This window comes from Manacus candei, unplaced genomic scaffold, assembly GCF_025592945.1.
Source record: "Manacus candei isolate 608988 ecotype Guabito, Panama unplaced genomic scaffold, ASM2559294v1 h1tg000153l, whole genome shotgun sequence".
In the NCBI taxonomy this organism is placed as follows: Eukaryota; Metazoa; Chordata; class Aves; order Passeriformes; family Pipridae; genus Manacus; species Manacus candei.
This window is the reverse complement of record NW_026138201.1, coordinates 261,969-277,886: the sequence shown is the minus strand read 5'-3', so window position 1 is coordinate 277,886 and position 15,918 is coordinate 261,969. Positions and strand designations below refer to the sequence as shown.

Sequence of the window (15,918 nt, the reverse complement as noted above, 5' to 3'; positions counted from 1 at the left end):
CTAAATCATCTTTTAAGACAGTCAAAACAGATAACTGAGAAGCTAACTTTTGAGCTAAAGAAACTGCTGTTTCTGTAACATCTTTTTACTCTTTTTTTTAACTGAAACTGTTTCTGACATCCCTATTTTAGGTGCAGTTTAATTGCCCAGTTCAGAAAGAATTGAGTTTATTAATGGAACTCTTCTATGTCCAGATTAACTGATGTGAAAGTGAAAAGGAAGCCACCTTTATTGTAAAGCATAAACTTGATGTGTTCAGGGTCCTCCCCAGTTGCTGTCCTGACATGGACCTGAAGGTTGAGTGACTGCAAGTGCAAAGGACTTGTAAGTATTTTTATTGGTATTTTATTATAGGAGCACAACCTTCAGGAGTCTCAATGCTACGATAGTATCGAGATTATCATATTGAAAAATTCAGGTATTTCTATGAGTATCAGTGACATTTTCTCGTAAGAGTTTTATTTTAGACTTAAAGCTCTAAATTCCCTGCCTACTGTAATCTTACCAGCACAGCACTGCCAGATAACGACTGGTGTATAGTGACTTTCTTGGATGTATCCTGAATTGAGCCAGTTAAATGTGTCTCAGATTCTCATAACACTGTAGGAGTGTCAAGAACAACAAAAAGCATCGAAGTAGCAAATGTGTAGAATTGGACCTGGTTCCTCTGCTGTTTGGTTTTTCACTCCAAGCACTTTCCATGGTGACAGCAGGCTCGTCTGCCTTCCCTCCTGGCTCCTCCACCCTGGGAGCCGTTCCGCTGGCCCGCGGCTGCTGCGCGGTGACGCCGGGACCCAGGGTAAGGAAATGTGGGACTCTCTTCAGTAGTAGTGAGCTGATGAAGGTCACTTCTTTAAAAGGAGCAATATGATAGTCTCTGAACAGAGAGGAGAAACCCCAGCCAAAGAACTGTCACTCTTGGTCCTTCAGGATTTATGTTTTGTATGTGTTTTTTTGGAGGATTTCTGCTGGGGCTTCCTTTTATCCATGTCTTCTTGTATTTCCAAAGGAAAGGCCTTTATGTTTTCCTTCACACAGGGGAGACAGAACCTTTTGGAGTAGAACAGACTACATTCCTGTAAAAAAAAAAACCCACCATTATTAGCAGGATACACAAAATGGAAATGCTTAAGTTCTAGTCTCGTTAAACTACATTTATATTTAGAATTCTTCTAAAATTAATTCTTCTTCTAGGCTGGAATATTTCAGCAATTTTTCTTAATAATTCTAAGATCTGGTTAGAGCTAACTGGGTGAAAAATAAAACCTAGGTCTGAAATAAGCACTAACCAAATCAACTGTCCCACTGCTCCCATTAAAGTGACCTTTACCAGTTCCCTGCTGCAGGGAACAGCAACACATCTCCTTCGGCTGCCTTGTCCTTCCAGCATCATCCATGTGTTTCCTGGCCTGAGGACTGAATTCCAGATAGGATTTCTTGGGTAAGCTGGTGCTGCTGTTGCTGATAGATTACTCTTGGAGAGTTAGGCATGAATAAAGATGCAATGGATTCCATTATATTTTGGTTTTACCAAAACAGCAAAGTTTTCCTCTAAAGCTAAATCTTGGCTTATGAAGATTTCTCCCTTCTGGGAGGGTCTTCCAAATTCCTGCACTGGTATGTGAGACTTGCAGTCTCAGCACTCTCTTCCTCACCACTCTCCACAAAAATGGCCTGGAGGCCAACACAAGTACCAAGTAGATATGCAGGGGGCTGTGGGCTCTCACAGACCTTAGCTGCCACTTCTCCATAACTCCCTAAAACCTACACTTCCTTCTATTAATCCGTGCACCTGTACTGTCCTAGGAGAACACTACAAAGTATCACTATTATATCAATGTCACAGAGGTGTCCAATACCCAGAATAGCTACATGAATTCCACTCAGCTGAGACAATTCAAATGAGATTTCACCCATTACCCACCTTTACCCTCAGTGAATGTACTCACTGGTTAAAACCTCTTCTCTGAACTCTTGATGGCAAAGTATAAAAGCTGCTGTGCCCATAGAAGGTATTTTCACTGTCCCTGGAATGACACTGCGACCAGACAGGCTCTGTTCACAGCTGGTTTGGTTGTCAGCAAGTGCTACAGACCCAGTATTTATTTTTCACCCAGGAGCTGTCACCAGATGTTAGTTACTGAATGGGGAGAAGCAAAACCTATGGAATATTTTAATCTATGTGCAGCATAGAGTTTGAACAACTAGAAGAGAAGCTTATTAATGTATTATTCCTTTGCCCTGCAGCGAGACTGACGTCCATGGTTCTCCTGACATGCTGATCACCAAATTCCAAATAGGATTTCATGGGTAAGCTGGAGCTGGTGTTGCTGATGGATTATTCTTGGGGATTTAAGCATGAATAAAGACATCATTTTAGATAGATCAGGACATCTTTTGGGGAGAAATGGATTCCCTGGGTCTTACCTAAATAGCAAAGTTTTTCCCTTGCCATGGTCATTTGTAGCTGGCTTTCTTCTGGGAGCTTGGCTTGGCTATTCCTGTGTTTTTGTCCTTGCTTTTGTTTCCTATGTCACTATCTGGACTTTAGCAGCAGATTCAGCTGGTAATTATATCAAAATCACAATCAGCCTGCTTCCACGTGACTTGGAAGCTTGAGGAACAACTTCTTTCATCTGTTGTCCTTTTCTGCACTGATGCAAGGCCCCTTCATATGCAGGAACTAGTGTGAGGCCTTCGTCTCTGAAAAGCCCTGAAACTGGATTTCAGTTGCACAACCTCCAGAGCCTATTGGTTTTTGTCTTTTGGTATCCTTAATACGTTAAGCTGCCAGTTGAAAAGGGAGATTAGGTTTGAGTTGGTCCTGCTATTGTTGTCTGTGCTGCAGCCCCCCCACCCCTGGGTAAGCTCAAGGCTCCCAGTGGTGGCCCCTGGGCCATGGCAGAGAGGGGAGAGGCTGTTCCCCCATCCTGCAGGTGGGATCTCCAAAATTAAGATTTCCTCACAGGAAACACAGGGGCTCAGCTTGCATTCTTTTGGCTGAAATGAATTGCTAGCTGGTGCTGATTTTGGCCGATGGGACTTAGGCACATTGTGACTATGAACCATTGCACACCTGAGTGCTGGGTCCATGTACCCTTAGTCCTCCTCTCTGTCCTAACTCTTCTTTTAATGCCCTATAAATTAAACTTACTACGTAAAGTCAAGCCCTTCTTTTATACCATTATCCTGGTGCAGTTCTGTGTTTAATTGGATGATTCTTTAATATATTTTCCTCTTTCCATGACCAAGGCAGGAGGGAGACATGGAAATTTCAAACTTAATAGTCCAATTCAGGCGAAACTGAGGTGCCAGAGCATGCTGCCGGAGTTTATTTCTGTTTTGACATGAATCATGTCTGAAAGTAATGTATACAGGGATGGTATCTTTACCACACTACGTAAAGGAATGGTTCTGCCTGTCCGTGCCCAGGACTGACCCTGCATGACTGGAAGCTGAGTGGAAAGTAGCTGTAGTATTACATTTATCACTTAATACCTACACTCATGACCAAGGTCAGTGGTTAGTCACCTTCTGCTGAGGTGAGCAATAAGGGATGAAACTTGCTCCCCTTCCTCCTTTCTTCCCTCAAAACCACCTCTTTTCCTACCTTTAGAAAGCATTGCAATAAAACAGAAATAACTGTTTTAAATTACTAACATGGTCAGATTATATAATTTTTTTCTCCCCTTTTCTGAAAGGGAAATAGGAAGAAGGGTACTCAACCTGCCCAAGGACTTTCAGAAGCCTTTTTATTCTCTTCCTTTTTGTGGGGTTTTGACGGGTTTTAAGACATTACAGATAGTCATTAGAATTATTCCCAGTTGGACCAGAACTAATAGCACTTACCAATGCACTGTGTAAAAGACTGGTTGGTTGAGCAGGGTGATACATGCTGCAAGATGACTGGAGTAAATTAACTGAGTGAAACTTCAGAGGATATCTGAAGATGTGAGTTTATGAGCACTATATAGAACAGTTGCTAAGTCGTGACTTTTATTGGCACAGCAACTGTAAGGAAATACACCTCTGCTAACATGGGCTGTCTCATGAAAAGCCTAAAGTCTGATCTGTATCTAGGCCTCCTTAGGTGCAAAAGCTAGAATATGAATCCAATCCCTTTGCCAAATCTAAGGTCAGAAAAGTCTTAATTTTGTCACATGTTAGCCTAGCACTGTTTTGAATTTCCATAAAATTGAAAGCAACCTGTCACTAAAACCTTTCCAACTGGTCCAGCTTCTTTGCCAAAGAGGTCCAAGAAAGCATGATTTTCTTCAGCTTCAATTCTTATGTTGTAACGTTGTAGAAACAGTCAGCCCAGGGCTGAGTTGATCTACTTGGGTCAAGCATAAGCAGGAACCAAAACCAATCCACAGAGACATTATCCTAACTTTGTCTCTCTCTATTGGCTTGGATAAGTTTTTACTTCTCTGGACTTTTAATTTTCCCTACATGAAAGAGGAATAGAATGTGTTTACTTACTTTGTGGTGTGGGTGTTTCAAGCACTAATTATCATTTCTGCAGATCTCTTTCAATGTTACCTAAGCAGTATTGCTAAATACATTTTGAAACCATAGTCATATGTGTGATTCACTATCTGGCCTGGCCAGTTGGGTAAGAAATTTATTCTCAATTATTTACAATCAAGGTTTTACATGCAGTGATACCATCAAGGGAATCTTGAAAACTCAGATAACAAGCAGTAAATGATTGACATATTTCCACAATAGGCAAAATAAGAAGGACTGTTAAAAAGATTGGAAGAGGCTTCCATTTGGCTCACTGCAAGTGTCTTCTATGCATTGCCATGGCCTGGGTTAACTGAAACCAAGACAAGAAAAAGACCCACCTACATTCACAAAAGCACACTGTGTGCAAAGATCCTGAGAGGCTGAAATGCTGTATTTCTGACAGACTGAACTGCCACACTTGGAAATATCTGTTGAATCCTTCATAAATTCAAGACACTTCATTTGGGAATGAAAATAGCTAAATGTGCTCAGGTTTGTCCAAAATGTGTCTGTGTTGCCTCTGCTGTTAAAAAGGAAGGCTAAACGTGACATTTTAAGGTTGCCTACCAGCTGCTACTCTAATTCAGTTCTTCTTCAGAGAGCGAGCACGGCACGGCACGGGCAGAATCCACAAGAACATACAATTATGTACAATTAACACACGTGCACTGGTAGGACAAGGGGGAATGGCTTGCCTTAAAAATAGGCTGTTTGGGTTTTTGCTGATTGATCTTTCTCTAACAGGTCACTGGGACTGAAACAAAAAGAAAAGATTGAAGCAACTTGTTTTGCTTGTTACTTACTGTACCGACACACACTGATCTGCCACACAAACTGCAGTGAGAGCCAAGGATGAGGAATTTGTCCTTGTCAGGGGTGAAAGGATCCTTCATGACATAGGCTTCTTCCAAAAGCCTGTAAAAGAACAATTTCAAGCTTTTGAGGGTAGATTTCACAGTAGGGGACAGTTAAGAGGGGGAAATTGTGGAGGCTAAAAAGTTATCAGCCCTTTGTACTTGATTTGCTCAGCATGCTGTTGTACATGAGGCAGTGGAGCAGCTCTGCAGCTCCTTTTCTCTTCAATGCTGCAGCTGCCTTCAGTCCTGTACTGCACTTTCTGTCTTCCAAAATTAGGGCAATTGGTGAGCCTCTCCATGTCGCCTTACTAAGTTTTTCTGAATGCTCTACCTTAAAGTAATTGTTTCTCTTCCATTTTTTATGGCAGGCACTCCTCTGCACGGCCAGCTTCAGTACTTTGTCAGGTTACCATTTCAGCTGCACAGCTTTCAATGAGAGGTTCTCTTCCCGAGCTGCAGGCACGTGAGTATGAAATACAAAGGTTTTACTGCTCTGAGGTATGGCACTGCTGTAAAGCTAAGGTTCCCACCTCTTGAAAGCAGGAGCTACTGCCAGAGAGCCTTGCAATCACCTGCAGTGTGCTTACTTTATGTCACAGACTGTACTGGTTGCTCCAGGGTATTAAGGGAGTGCATTTATTAATGATTTGGCAACCTGCTTGGGAAACACTATGGCCTTACTCTTCCTGGGAGCTCCAGGCAAAATATTACAGAAGTCAGTTGGGTGTCTGTCTGCACAGGGCACCCAGCAAGGCTGGCTTACTCTTGGGCTTAAGTCAAACTTGGATTCTGGTAGTGATATGGATAAAAGGTATCCTGTTAACTCATACTACCTTCTCCTGCCTATGCACACACACACACAGGTATGTGTGTGCCCATGAGCGTGTTCCTCTCTCCTTTTCCTGCCCACTCAAACAAAAAATGGTATGGCCAGAGCCTTCCACTGCTGGGAAAGATCAGGCATCTTAACACGGCAGATCACTTTGTCAGCAAGTCTCCTGGGACACAAAGACTGGATTACGTGTGCAAAGCTCCCCTTGCAAGGTTCACAGCCCTAACGTAGCCCTCATCATGCAGAGCCCTGGCCACTGCACAAGCCCTCCCATCCAGCACAGGTTTCCTGCAGCACTGCTTTTGGGATGTGTGAGTAAGCCAGGAAGCCAGCCAAGAGAGATGGGGTGTGAAGCTGTTTCTTATAAGCCTGTAGAGAAGTGATATGCTTCAGCATTATTCATTTGCTTTTGGCATCTGAGCAACCCAAATAAAGCTGAGATGTTAATGCTGAGCTTGGATAACCTAAAGTTAAGATTCACATTCGGCTTCAACTCAGACTCTTTAGGAATGGACCTGATCAAAGGTGAGCCATTGCTCTGCTGAGTAGAGGAGGGAAAAACCAGTAGCACTGTGGGATCTGAGATTATAAAAATACAGCTGCCCAAGGAAAACAGCCCAAGCAGGTCATCAACAACTGTTTCCATTCTGTAATACACTGAGTGGTTTTATTGGGGTGAAATGCTGAGTACACACCTGACTTCCAGTCCCAGTTAGCTCCTGACCATGTTTACCTGACAGGTTCATTTACCAAGATGGCCTCCACCAAGCTACTCATGCATTTAAAGCAAAGTGCTTTATTTTATGGGGACTTTAATGTCTGCAGACCAAGTTATAACTGCATAGTTTCTAGTTAAGCTAACCCTACTTAGCAGAGGTGGAAAAGGCTTCAGTCCCTTAAAATTTAAATATGTACTATATATCCACACATTTTAATGCCATACGATATGACAAGGGATTGTCTAAGTCATGCAAAAAAGCACTGCTGTTAGAACTCCAGGTTGTGTCAAATGGCTCTTAAAAAGTGTTTTTAGCATATATATTTCATTCATGCTGTGTGTATGTATTGCCCAGCTGAGGGAGGCTACTGTGACGAAAGGGCTATTCCCAGAAGTACTAGGCTGGCAGTCAACAGTATTATAGCAAGAAAGTACTGGTGTAGGTGGATAGCAGAGTGGTCAGTGGGGCCAGGAAATAGGTGAAATACAAATCTTTGCATGGTATTGAAGCAGGACAGGAAGGCTGATTTTTGCCTTTGCTATTAACGCTGACAATTTTTAACATTCCTTCCCTTTGGAAAAAGATCATCCCTTTAAGTCTCATGTTCAGGGGCAATATGGCACGTTGTTGGGCTCATGCAGTGCACACTGTTGCACAGTACAAGGACTCTAATGCTGGCAGCAGCAATGAGGTCTGTGACCCCAGAGTGCACTTACACGACAGAGCGTGAGTTCGGCGGCCTCGGCCCGTAGTACGTGTAGGGAGCTGTTAACCCACAGAGCTGGCACTCGAACTCTCCTGTAGGCTGAGCTTCTTTAGGAGCATCCATCTTTAGCTACCTACAACAAACACAAAAAATCTTTTAGCTGGCAGCATGCCTGTAAGGAGATTAAAATGACCTGAGACATCTGGCTATGCAAATTAAAATCCAGTTAAAAACTGATTATTGCAAACCTCGATTAGTAAGTCTTTTCTCCCAAATCAAGCTGGTTTCCCACATCCCAGTTAAATTTTCAAATTTGCTAGACAGGTCTATAAATTGCAGCCTGGGAGCGTAAATATAAGGTTCACCTATTAACTTGGAACTTGATCCATGAAAGAATTTAGGTGGCAAAGCACAAGGCTTTGATCTGGAATGAGATCTATACTCCCTAAGTGCTTCTCAGCACACGACTCCCTGTCTGCTGCTGTGCAGAATCCCAATCCAGCTCTGCAATGCCTGTCTCCTCCCTCCAACTGCAGACTGGGAGCCATGAAAGGGTTTGGAACCACGCTCAAGAGGCAGGTACCAGAAAGGTGGGAGTTGCAATGATTTACTATGTGTTTTTCTTTGCTTCTGGTTTACCTTCAAATAGAGTTTTGGAAGCTTACCCCTGGCTCCCTGTTCTTGTCTGGCTTCCCATGGAAATGAAGCACCTAGACAGTGTTGGCCCACTCAAGCCACACAGGACAGAGGAGCAGGTACTTTTCAAAAGGTTTAGGTCCTCTAATTTTTATGCAAATAGGCAGAAGGGGAAGACTCTGCTTTATCCTCATGAAGGATGCCCCTATATTTCTGCAGAGCAGAGATTGTGCACACAGGAAAGCTATAGTCCCTCCTTCTGGCAGACTGCAGGCCCGCCCTGCAGAGGCGATCAGTCCCCAGGTAGAAAACACAGCAAGTCGTGCTTCATCAGCTTTGGTGCTTACAAATTACTTGTTTAAAATTGTGGCCATTGATTTACATCTGGGAGCTTACCCTTCACAAATAGCACTAATATCAGTTGAGAGTCACACCCTGAGCTTTTCCAAAAGCGGGGTGTGACGAGTAGGCTTTTAGGATTGATTTTGCTATGTATACACAATCCTATCAAGCACAGCTAACCATGTGCCTGCCCAAAAATTGCACCAATCCATGAATGAAGTGTGGTTGCTTGTTTGCAAACCAGGTATCATCCCTCACCTGCACCACTTTCTTGTACAGACGCACTCACTTTGCCATCATCAAGAAGACTACAGCTTTTAGCTAAAAGCCCTCACACTTTGCATGGCATACTGTGTTCTGCTGCCAACTCATCAGCTTTTCTAAGTGAAGTGGAGCTGCCTTCAAGCTGAAGAAGGTAAGCACTAGGAACTCAGATTTGGGCAGTATCTCAGCAGGCAGGTCGTGTGTGCTCACAGCTGAGCACATACACAGCCTGCCAAAGGACAGCAGCTCATTCCCACTACCCCTTCCCTGCAGAGCTGATTCAATCCACTAAGGCCATGTCTCTGTGCTTTAGCTCAGCTCAGGGGTTTTCTTTAGGAACAAATTGCCTGACTGTCCCTCCTTACCACACTGGCTTTGCATCGCTGAGCACACAAACCAGACAGTTTCAGACAAAATAAAACCAAAGATGTGCTCCAGAAGCACACCTAACACACACCAACCCGAATGCCCAGCTGGTGGCCATGCAGTCTACAGACTGGAACCAGAGGTGAAACTGAAACATCCCAAAACACAGAGAGTGGGCAGCTGGTATACAACATCCAACACCTCGGTCCATGGTTTCAATCTCACTACATCACACTAGTTACTAACACAGTAACAAATAAAAAAATATTTTTTTTTCTTCTTTTAATGTCTTTTTTTCCCTCCTCTTTCTTTAGGGAACTAAATTGGCTTGCAGAGGAATCCAACAGCTGCCAACAGTAGCACAAGGTAAGAGGCAAAATTGCACCACCAGCAGAAAGGCAGGGCTCAGCTGAGGGACCTGTACATCCCCCCTTTAGTGACAGTAAGCTGCTATTTCTGCCCACCCAGCAGGGTGAAACTGAATCCTTGGAGACATATGCTGCTAAGGTGAATTAGGGGCAAGGTGAAGCAGAGTTGTGACTACTTGTCATCTAATGTTCCAGACGAGCAGGGAGACCCTCAGAGGTGACAGAGGCTTCACAACAGACACCCAGTTCAGAAAGTCCTAGCCTTTTAAACCCTGAAATTTCATTTTGGAAATCATCTCCCTTGCCCCATCATTCCTTTACCACCAGCCTTTCCACTGCCATTCCTGGCATTTCAGTAGTGCAGAGAGTTCTTCAAAGGTAACACAAATGGGGCTGGACACTGGTTTGGTAAGTAAATCTGCCTTGTGAATACCTTAGGAAACGACATTTTTTCACAAGTGATATGACCCTTGGATATCATGTATTTTCCCCACCTCATGGGATGCATGAGGGAATTTTTTAAAGTGCTTGCAGATTTTTCATTTAGTTATAAGGCATGCATATGCTACCTGTTTCTCTCTGTATATTAAATTTAGATTCTTCAAACTATATACAAACTCACCTTAGAAGCCTGCATTTTGGGATTACCAGGTAAGTCCCCCTGACATACCTAACTCTACCTTTTCTGTAGGCAGTCAGTAGCAATACCAAGACACCCACCCATCTGAATTAGATTCAGATCAACACTTGTATGCAATTTTTTTGTAATCAGTCTTTTTTAAAAAGGGGAAATCATGAACCCCATAGAAGTAGAGTATGGAAAGTCACTTGAATCAAATAGAGTAGAATATAATGGTGATCTTTTCTTTAAAATAATGCAAAATGCTAAGAACCACCACCACAACAACAACCAAAAAGTATTTATGGCAGTGAGGATCACAGACTTCGGAATGAATGTGTCCTGATCCCAAGTCAAAATAACAGCCCTGGGTTCAGAGCTGAAGTGCGTTAGATATAGAAACACCTGCTCTCTTATAGACCATTGGCATGTAGAACAGAATCTGTTCAATGACTAGCACTGGGAAGGAATGATATCTATGTACAAACAGATTTTTGGCTATGCCAGTTGAAAAGCATATGATCCTGCCTGCAAGGCACAGATGAATTTATGATGCTTTCCAGTTTGTTCCCAGCTTACAAGTCACTGGTATCAGCTGTACCAAGTTTTATTTCACTGGGAACATCATTTGTCCTGAGAGCTTGTCTACACATGAGCACTTGGGAAAGTTAAGGTCACTAAAGGTATGAGGTTAATGAGCATACAGATTTCAGAGCGAATGCTCCCACTCAGAAGTTAAGTTTGATGTACAACAAAGTGAAGCCATTCTTCTGAAGAAAGATATCTAATGGCAAGTGTATTAAGCTTTCAGTTTCTGCATGTGCTTCACCCCTTTAGTCTAACCCACCCAGCAGACAAGTCCCAAGATGCACTCTTTCACAAAGGGTCACTTCCAAAAAGCTCATTTGCTTTATCTTAAAGAACCGTGTCTTTATGTCATAAACCCATAGTCGAGACAGGCGTTGGCTTATCACAACAGCAGTTCCTTGGTCTGGCCCTACACACCATCTTAGCAAGGTGCCTGATGTGACAACTGTCATGAGGGGTCTGTGTCCCCTCCAGGCACATGAAGCATGAATGGTTTCCCTCTAGCAAACCAGAGCAGGATAAAGGATCTCTTGAGGAGAAAGTCTAGGGCACTAATCCCTTCATAACGAGGACAGGCAAATTCGTGACCACAAGTGATCCAAATCATCACCAGTGCCACCACTGGCTTCCTCTCTCTTCCTTGGAAATTCCTGAAGCAGCCCCATGTCCTAGTAATGTGTCAAAAGTCTTACTGGCTGACACGTGCTGAACAGGTCTTTTACATTATCTTGTTTAGAACTGAATTCTGCCCAATTTTTTCCACTTTGACTGGAAGCCACAAGGTACTTGAACACATCCTTGCTTTAAGCACATGCCCAGCTCTTCCGGAGAGCACAGTTACCCACACGTGCTGGGTTATGGAGCAGTCATTGAACCAGCACGCAGAAACCTGCCAAGTCAAGCCCAGAATGCTGCAGGACGCCTGTGAAGTTGGCCCACATGTCATGGCCAAGGGTGAAGCACACAGATTTCAGTGCCATAGCAAGGAAATGACTGCAGTGAAAGAAAGGCATGGGTTAGATAGTGCTCTGTTTCTCCATGCTGTCTGCAACTGATACCTGATATGGATGTGGGGAAATGGCTCTCAGTGCAGTTCTCTTGAGACTCCTGAAGACTTCAGAGCAGTTCTGCTTGGAGCACTCTGCTAAGAGGCCTGGAAGGCATGCCAGAAATAATAAATCACCATTAAATTGTCAGAGCCAGTGGCAAAGTAGTGGCACAGATAAGTAATCTGATTTTCTTTGCTTCAAACCTCATCAGCACAAGTCTTTACAATGCATAGGTTAAGCCCCTCTCAGGGGGAGGAGACTCATGTATTTCTGAGTCACTGATAAACTAGAGAAACTACACAAGAAACAAAGTGCCTGTAAACAGAACCAGACTTTAATTTGAGAGGGTGCCAGATAAAACCAACATTGACACACCTTTAATCCTCTCCAATCAAATCCCTGTTTCTTTTACCTGCCAAGATTTTCCTGCAGTATCCACTGTTGATGACAATGACCTATTAAAATAATCACAGCTTGATTTTCTGCAGAAAGGAGTGCTCTCTAGCAGAAGGGCAGGAGCCACTGAGTTCATAGCCTGGTACATGCCAGCATTTGGTGTGATGGAAATTTAAATACATCAGGAATGCACTTGCCGTCTTCAGAAAAACGATCTGTTGCCTAATTGCTCAGGTAGCAGATGAAACAGCAGAACATTCTTACTTGCCAGTTAATCCCCAGGGGAACAACTCTCTCCCTCCAGTTCCCTCATGCTACTGCCCCAAAGGCATGTTCAGGTCACCTGTTGGCTGCCTCCCTGCTTTTCCTTTGAGGTGACTTACCTTGGTTTCAGTGTAAATTAGCCCAGGAATGTAATTGCACCAAGCGTAACCATTTGGAATTTTATCCTTATTCCCTCTCCCAGAGATCGAATTTAACCTTGACTTGTTGCAGCACCTTTTCCCTTTGGGCCGGGGGGTTGTGCTGGTATTGCTGTGCTGTCTCAGCTCAGAAGGAACAGGCTGATCCCTGCAGGCTTCCCTCTAGCTACAGGTCACAGAGCAGGCCCCGAGCCTTGCTGTTCAACAGTAGCCTCTGTGGCTTCCCTGTGGCAGCAGGACAAACATTCTAGGTGGTTGCAGATGTGAAAGGGAGCATGTTTCTTCAACAGGTGTAGGGAATGACTGAACAGGGTGTGCCAGAAGAAAGAGAGGAGTAACACAGACAAGCAGCTCTACAGGCTACAGCTCTAGGTAAGGCTTAAGAATACTGTTTGTTACAGATCTGAGTGTGTGCTGCCTTTCTGCACGTGGCCCGGAGTGTGGTTGGTGAGTAACAACATCACTAATGTTAGGAAAGTTATGACAAAACAAATGACCAGTGGGGAAGAAGGTGTAGTGTAAAGTTACTATGGCCTGCAGTGAAAAGGAGATTTTAAAGGAGGCAGTGGTTCAGGTGTTAGATAGGCAGTAAAATGCTGGTGAAAATGCTTTCATCAGGCATTGAGAAAAGGAATATAATGAAACATCTGCTGATCCTTTCTTGCTTTATCCTAGCCTGGAGCAAAGAACAAAGAAGCCAAACCATTGCAACCACAAAGGTAACTAATTCCTTTCTTAATCCAAATCTCAGGTGTGTGCTTATCTATTGGGAGTTTGGGGGCTCTTTACAGCTTTTTTTTTTAATATATATATTGATTTTTGTGCCAGCAAAAACAGTTTTAGCAAACAGACCGTTGCAAAGGCAATGCACAGGCTAGAGAGCTTGGCATCTCAACAAGCCTGTGGAGCACGTCTCCATTCCAAGTTATTTTAACAGCAGAATCCAAGTATTTTCATACAAGTATCATCAAACTAAAACCTTTGGTCTAAACAACACCAGATTGCTACATCTGTGTGGAATAAAACTTTTAGGGGATCCTTCATCAGGTTCTTGATGTAACCTTGTCATATCTGTAGAGACGACAGACTCAGGCAAGTCACAAAGTAAGAGAACGTATCACGTAATGCTCTCGTTATAACAGCTACTTTGCCTGTCATTTATGTGAGAAATTAAGGCAGGAGGGAAACATTTTTGGCATGGGATCCGGAAGCATCTTAAATTTTGTTTATATAAAACATACATTTCAATTGCAAGGATATAGTTATATATCCTTAGTAACTGCTAGTACACAGATTCAACTCTGGCTCATAGGTGCCTAGAGTTGGAAGACAGCTTAAGAAATTATTTGGTCCATCACACCCAAGGCACAACTGGCTTTGTTCTGAAGGCATTTTGCAGTGTTTATAGAGACTCCTACCAACCCATGTGTCTTAGAGAGCAAATCTGGATGAAGTGTGAAAGGAAGCCAAATGATTAACCTCTCTAAGCAGAGAGACCACTTCTAGCATCACTGAAATATGGAGGTATTTATTTGGGTTCTTAGAGCAGATTTAGAGGGAGGTGGTGGTACCTCATCTCTTATACATCTTGCAAACTTCCTACTCCCCCTCACTTTTCAAAGTGAGATTGTTTCCATGGCTCTGTGGTCCTGTAAACCCAAAGCTGTGACCCCTACACCACTTCATTCAAGTGCAGCCTCATACTGGAATTGTCCACATATGGCAGGAAACAAGGGTTTCCTCTAAGTTCCCCAGACTCCTTAAAGCTCCTTCTTTGTGGATCTCCAAGAGCTGTGTCCTCAAACAGCTCTGAGCTTCTCTGCAATCCTCTCACCAGCCCCTTTGAGGCTCTATCCTGTAGCTCAAACCTCAACTTGCGAAGCTCCTCAGAAAAAGCACTCTGTGGCCACTACGCCCAATTAAACAAGCAATATACTTTATATCAAACCCCTCACCAAGAAAAAAAGAAATCATATTCCAGCTTGGCCTCCGGCCCTGGAATCCCGAGTGTGTGTCCCGTTAAGCAGTGCCCTGGTCAGCAGGTGGTTCGCCCCCTCCCGGTTCCCGGCTCTCCCTCCAGCCGCCAGTTTCTCACCCCTGATTCCCCCCACCCAGTTCCCGGTTCCCTCCCTGGCTCCCCTCCCTCCGCAGTTTCCTTTCCCCCCAGCTCCCGTTCTCCGGTTCCCCCCTCGGCTCCCGGTTCCCAGTTTCTCCCTGGCTCCCTTACCGGTTCCCGTTTCCGGTTCCCGCAGCTCCCACTTCCCCCGCCGTTCCCGGTGTTCCCCCGGCTCCGGTTCCCCCCCCGGTTCCCCTCCCCCCGTTCCCAGTTCCTCCCTGGCTCCCTCCCGGTTCCCGTTCCCGGTTCCCGTTCCCGATTCCCCCCGGCACGTCCCGGCGCGCGGCGCCCACCAAGTCCGTTCCGGGTTCGCGCGCGGCCGCCGCGCCTCCGGCCTCGGGCGGGCGGCAGAGGGCGCTGGGGGGAACCGTGCGGGGCGGAACTGTGTGCGGGGGGGAGCTGTGTGCGGGGGGGAACTGGACTGTGTGCGGGGCGGAACTGTGTGCGGGGGGGAGCTGTGTGCAGGGGGGAACTGTGTGCGGGGCTGAACTGTGTGCGGGGGGGAACTGTGTGCGGGGCTGAACTGTGTGCGGGGGGGAACTGTGTGCGGGGCGGAACTGTGTGCGGGGGGGAGCTGTGTGCGGGGGGGAACGGGACTGTGTGCGGGGGGACTGTGTGCGGGAGGGGGGAACTTTGTGGGGGGAGAACTGTGTGCGGGGGGGAACTGAGTGGGGGGAGAACTGTGTGCGGGGGGGGGAGGAACTGTGTGGGGGGAGAACTGTGTGCGAGGGGGGGAACTGTGTGCGGGGGGGGGACTGTGTGCGGGGGGGGGGAGAACTGTGTGCGGGGGGGGGAGAACTGTGTGCGGGGGGGGGAACTGTGTGGGGGGGGAGGAACTGTGTGCGGGGGGGGAGAACTGTGTGCGGGGGGGGGAGAACTGTGTGCGGGGGGGGGAACTGTGTGTGGGGGGGGAGGAACTGTGTGCGGGGGGGGAACTGTGTGCGGGGGGGGAACTGTGTGCGGGGGGGGAACTGTGTGGGGGGAGAACTGTGTGCGGGGGAGAACTGGGGGGGGGGAGAACTGTGTGCGGGGGGGGAGGAACTGTGTGCGGGGGGGAACTGTGTGCGGGGGAGAACTGTGTGGGGGGAGAACTGTGTGCGGGGGGGGACTGTGTGTGGGGAGGGAG

The 15,918-nt window shown here is 45.5% G+C and overlaps 1 protein-coding gene and 1 long non-coding RNA gene across 6 annotated transcripts; one reads left to right on the top strand and one right to left on the bottom strand.

Moving 5' to 3' along the window:
- Positions 1-205: 205 nt before the first annotated feature.
- Positions 206-15,162, bottom strand: CDPF1 (cysteine rich DPF motif domain containing 1). Of its 5 annotated transcripts, XM_051772584.1 has the most exons (6): positions 14,904-14,988; positions 12,638-12,901; positions 11,868-11,962; positions 7,637-7,759; positions 5,316-5,427; positions 206-1,076 (listed from the first exon to the last, which is right to left on the bottom strand). In XM_051772584.1, exons 4-6 carry the CDS (start codon positions 7,747-7,749, stop codon positions 927-929), a joined length of 375 nt encoding a protein of 124 aa, XP_051628544.1. In that variant the 5' UTR covers positions 7,750-7,759; positions 11,868-11,962; positions 12,638-12,901; positions 14,904-14,988; the 3' UTR covers positions 206-926. The 5 variants fall into 5 exon arrangements, with proteins under 5 accessions (XP_051628544.1, XP_051628542.1, XP_051628540.1 ...); XM_051772582.1 differs by lacking the exons at positions 12,638-12,901; positions 14,904-14,988 and adding an exon at positions 15,086-15,162; XM_051772580.1 differs by lacking the exon at positions 12,638-12,901 and having other exon boundaries at positions 14,904-15,032.
- LOC127463300 (uncharacterized) lies at positions 1,086-13,396 on the top strand. The gene is made up of 7 exons (XR_007900768.1): positions 1,086-1,441; positions 2,248-2,310; positions 5,738-5,832; positions 8,884-9,019; positions 9,549-9,600; positions 12,967-13,048; positions 13,352-13,396. It is a non-coding gene; the product is annotated as an uncharacterized LOC127463300 (long non-coding RNA).
- Positions 15,163-15,918: the final 756 nt, after the last annotated feature.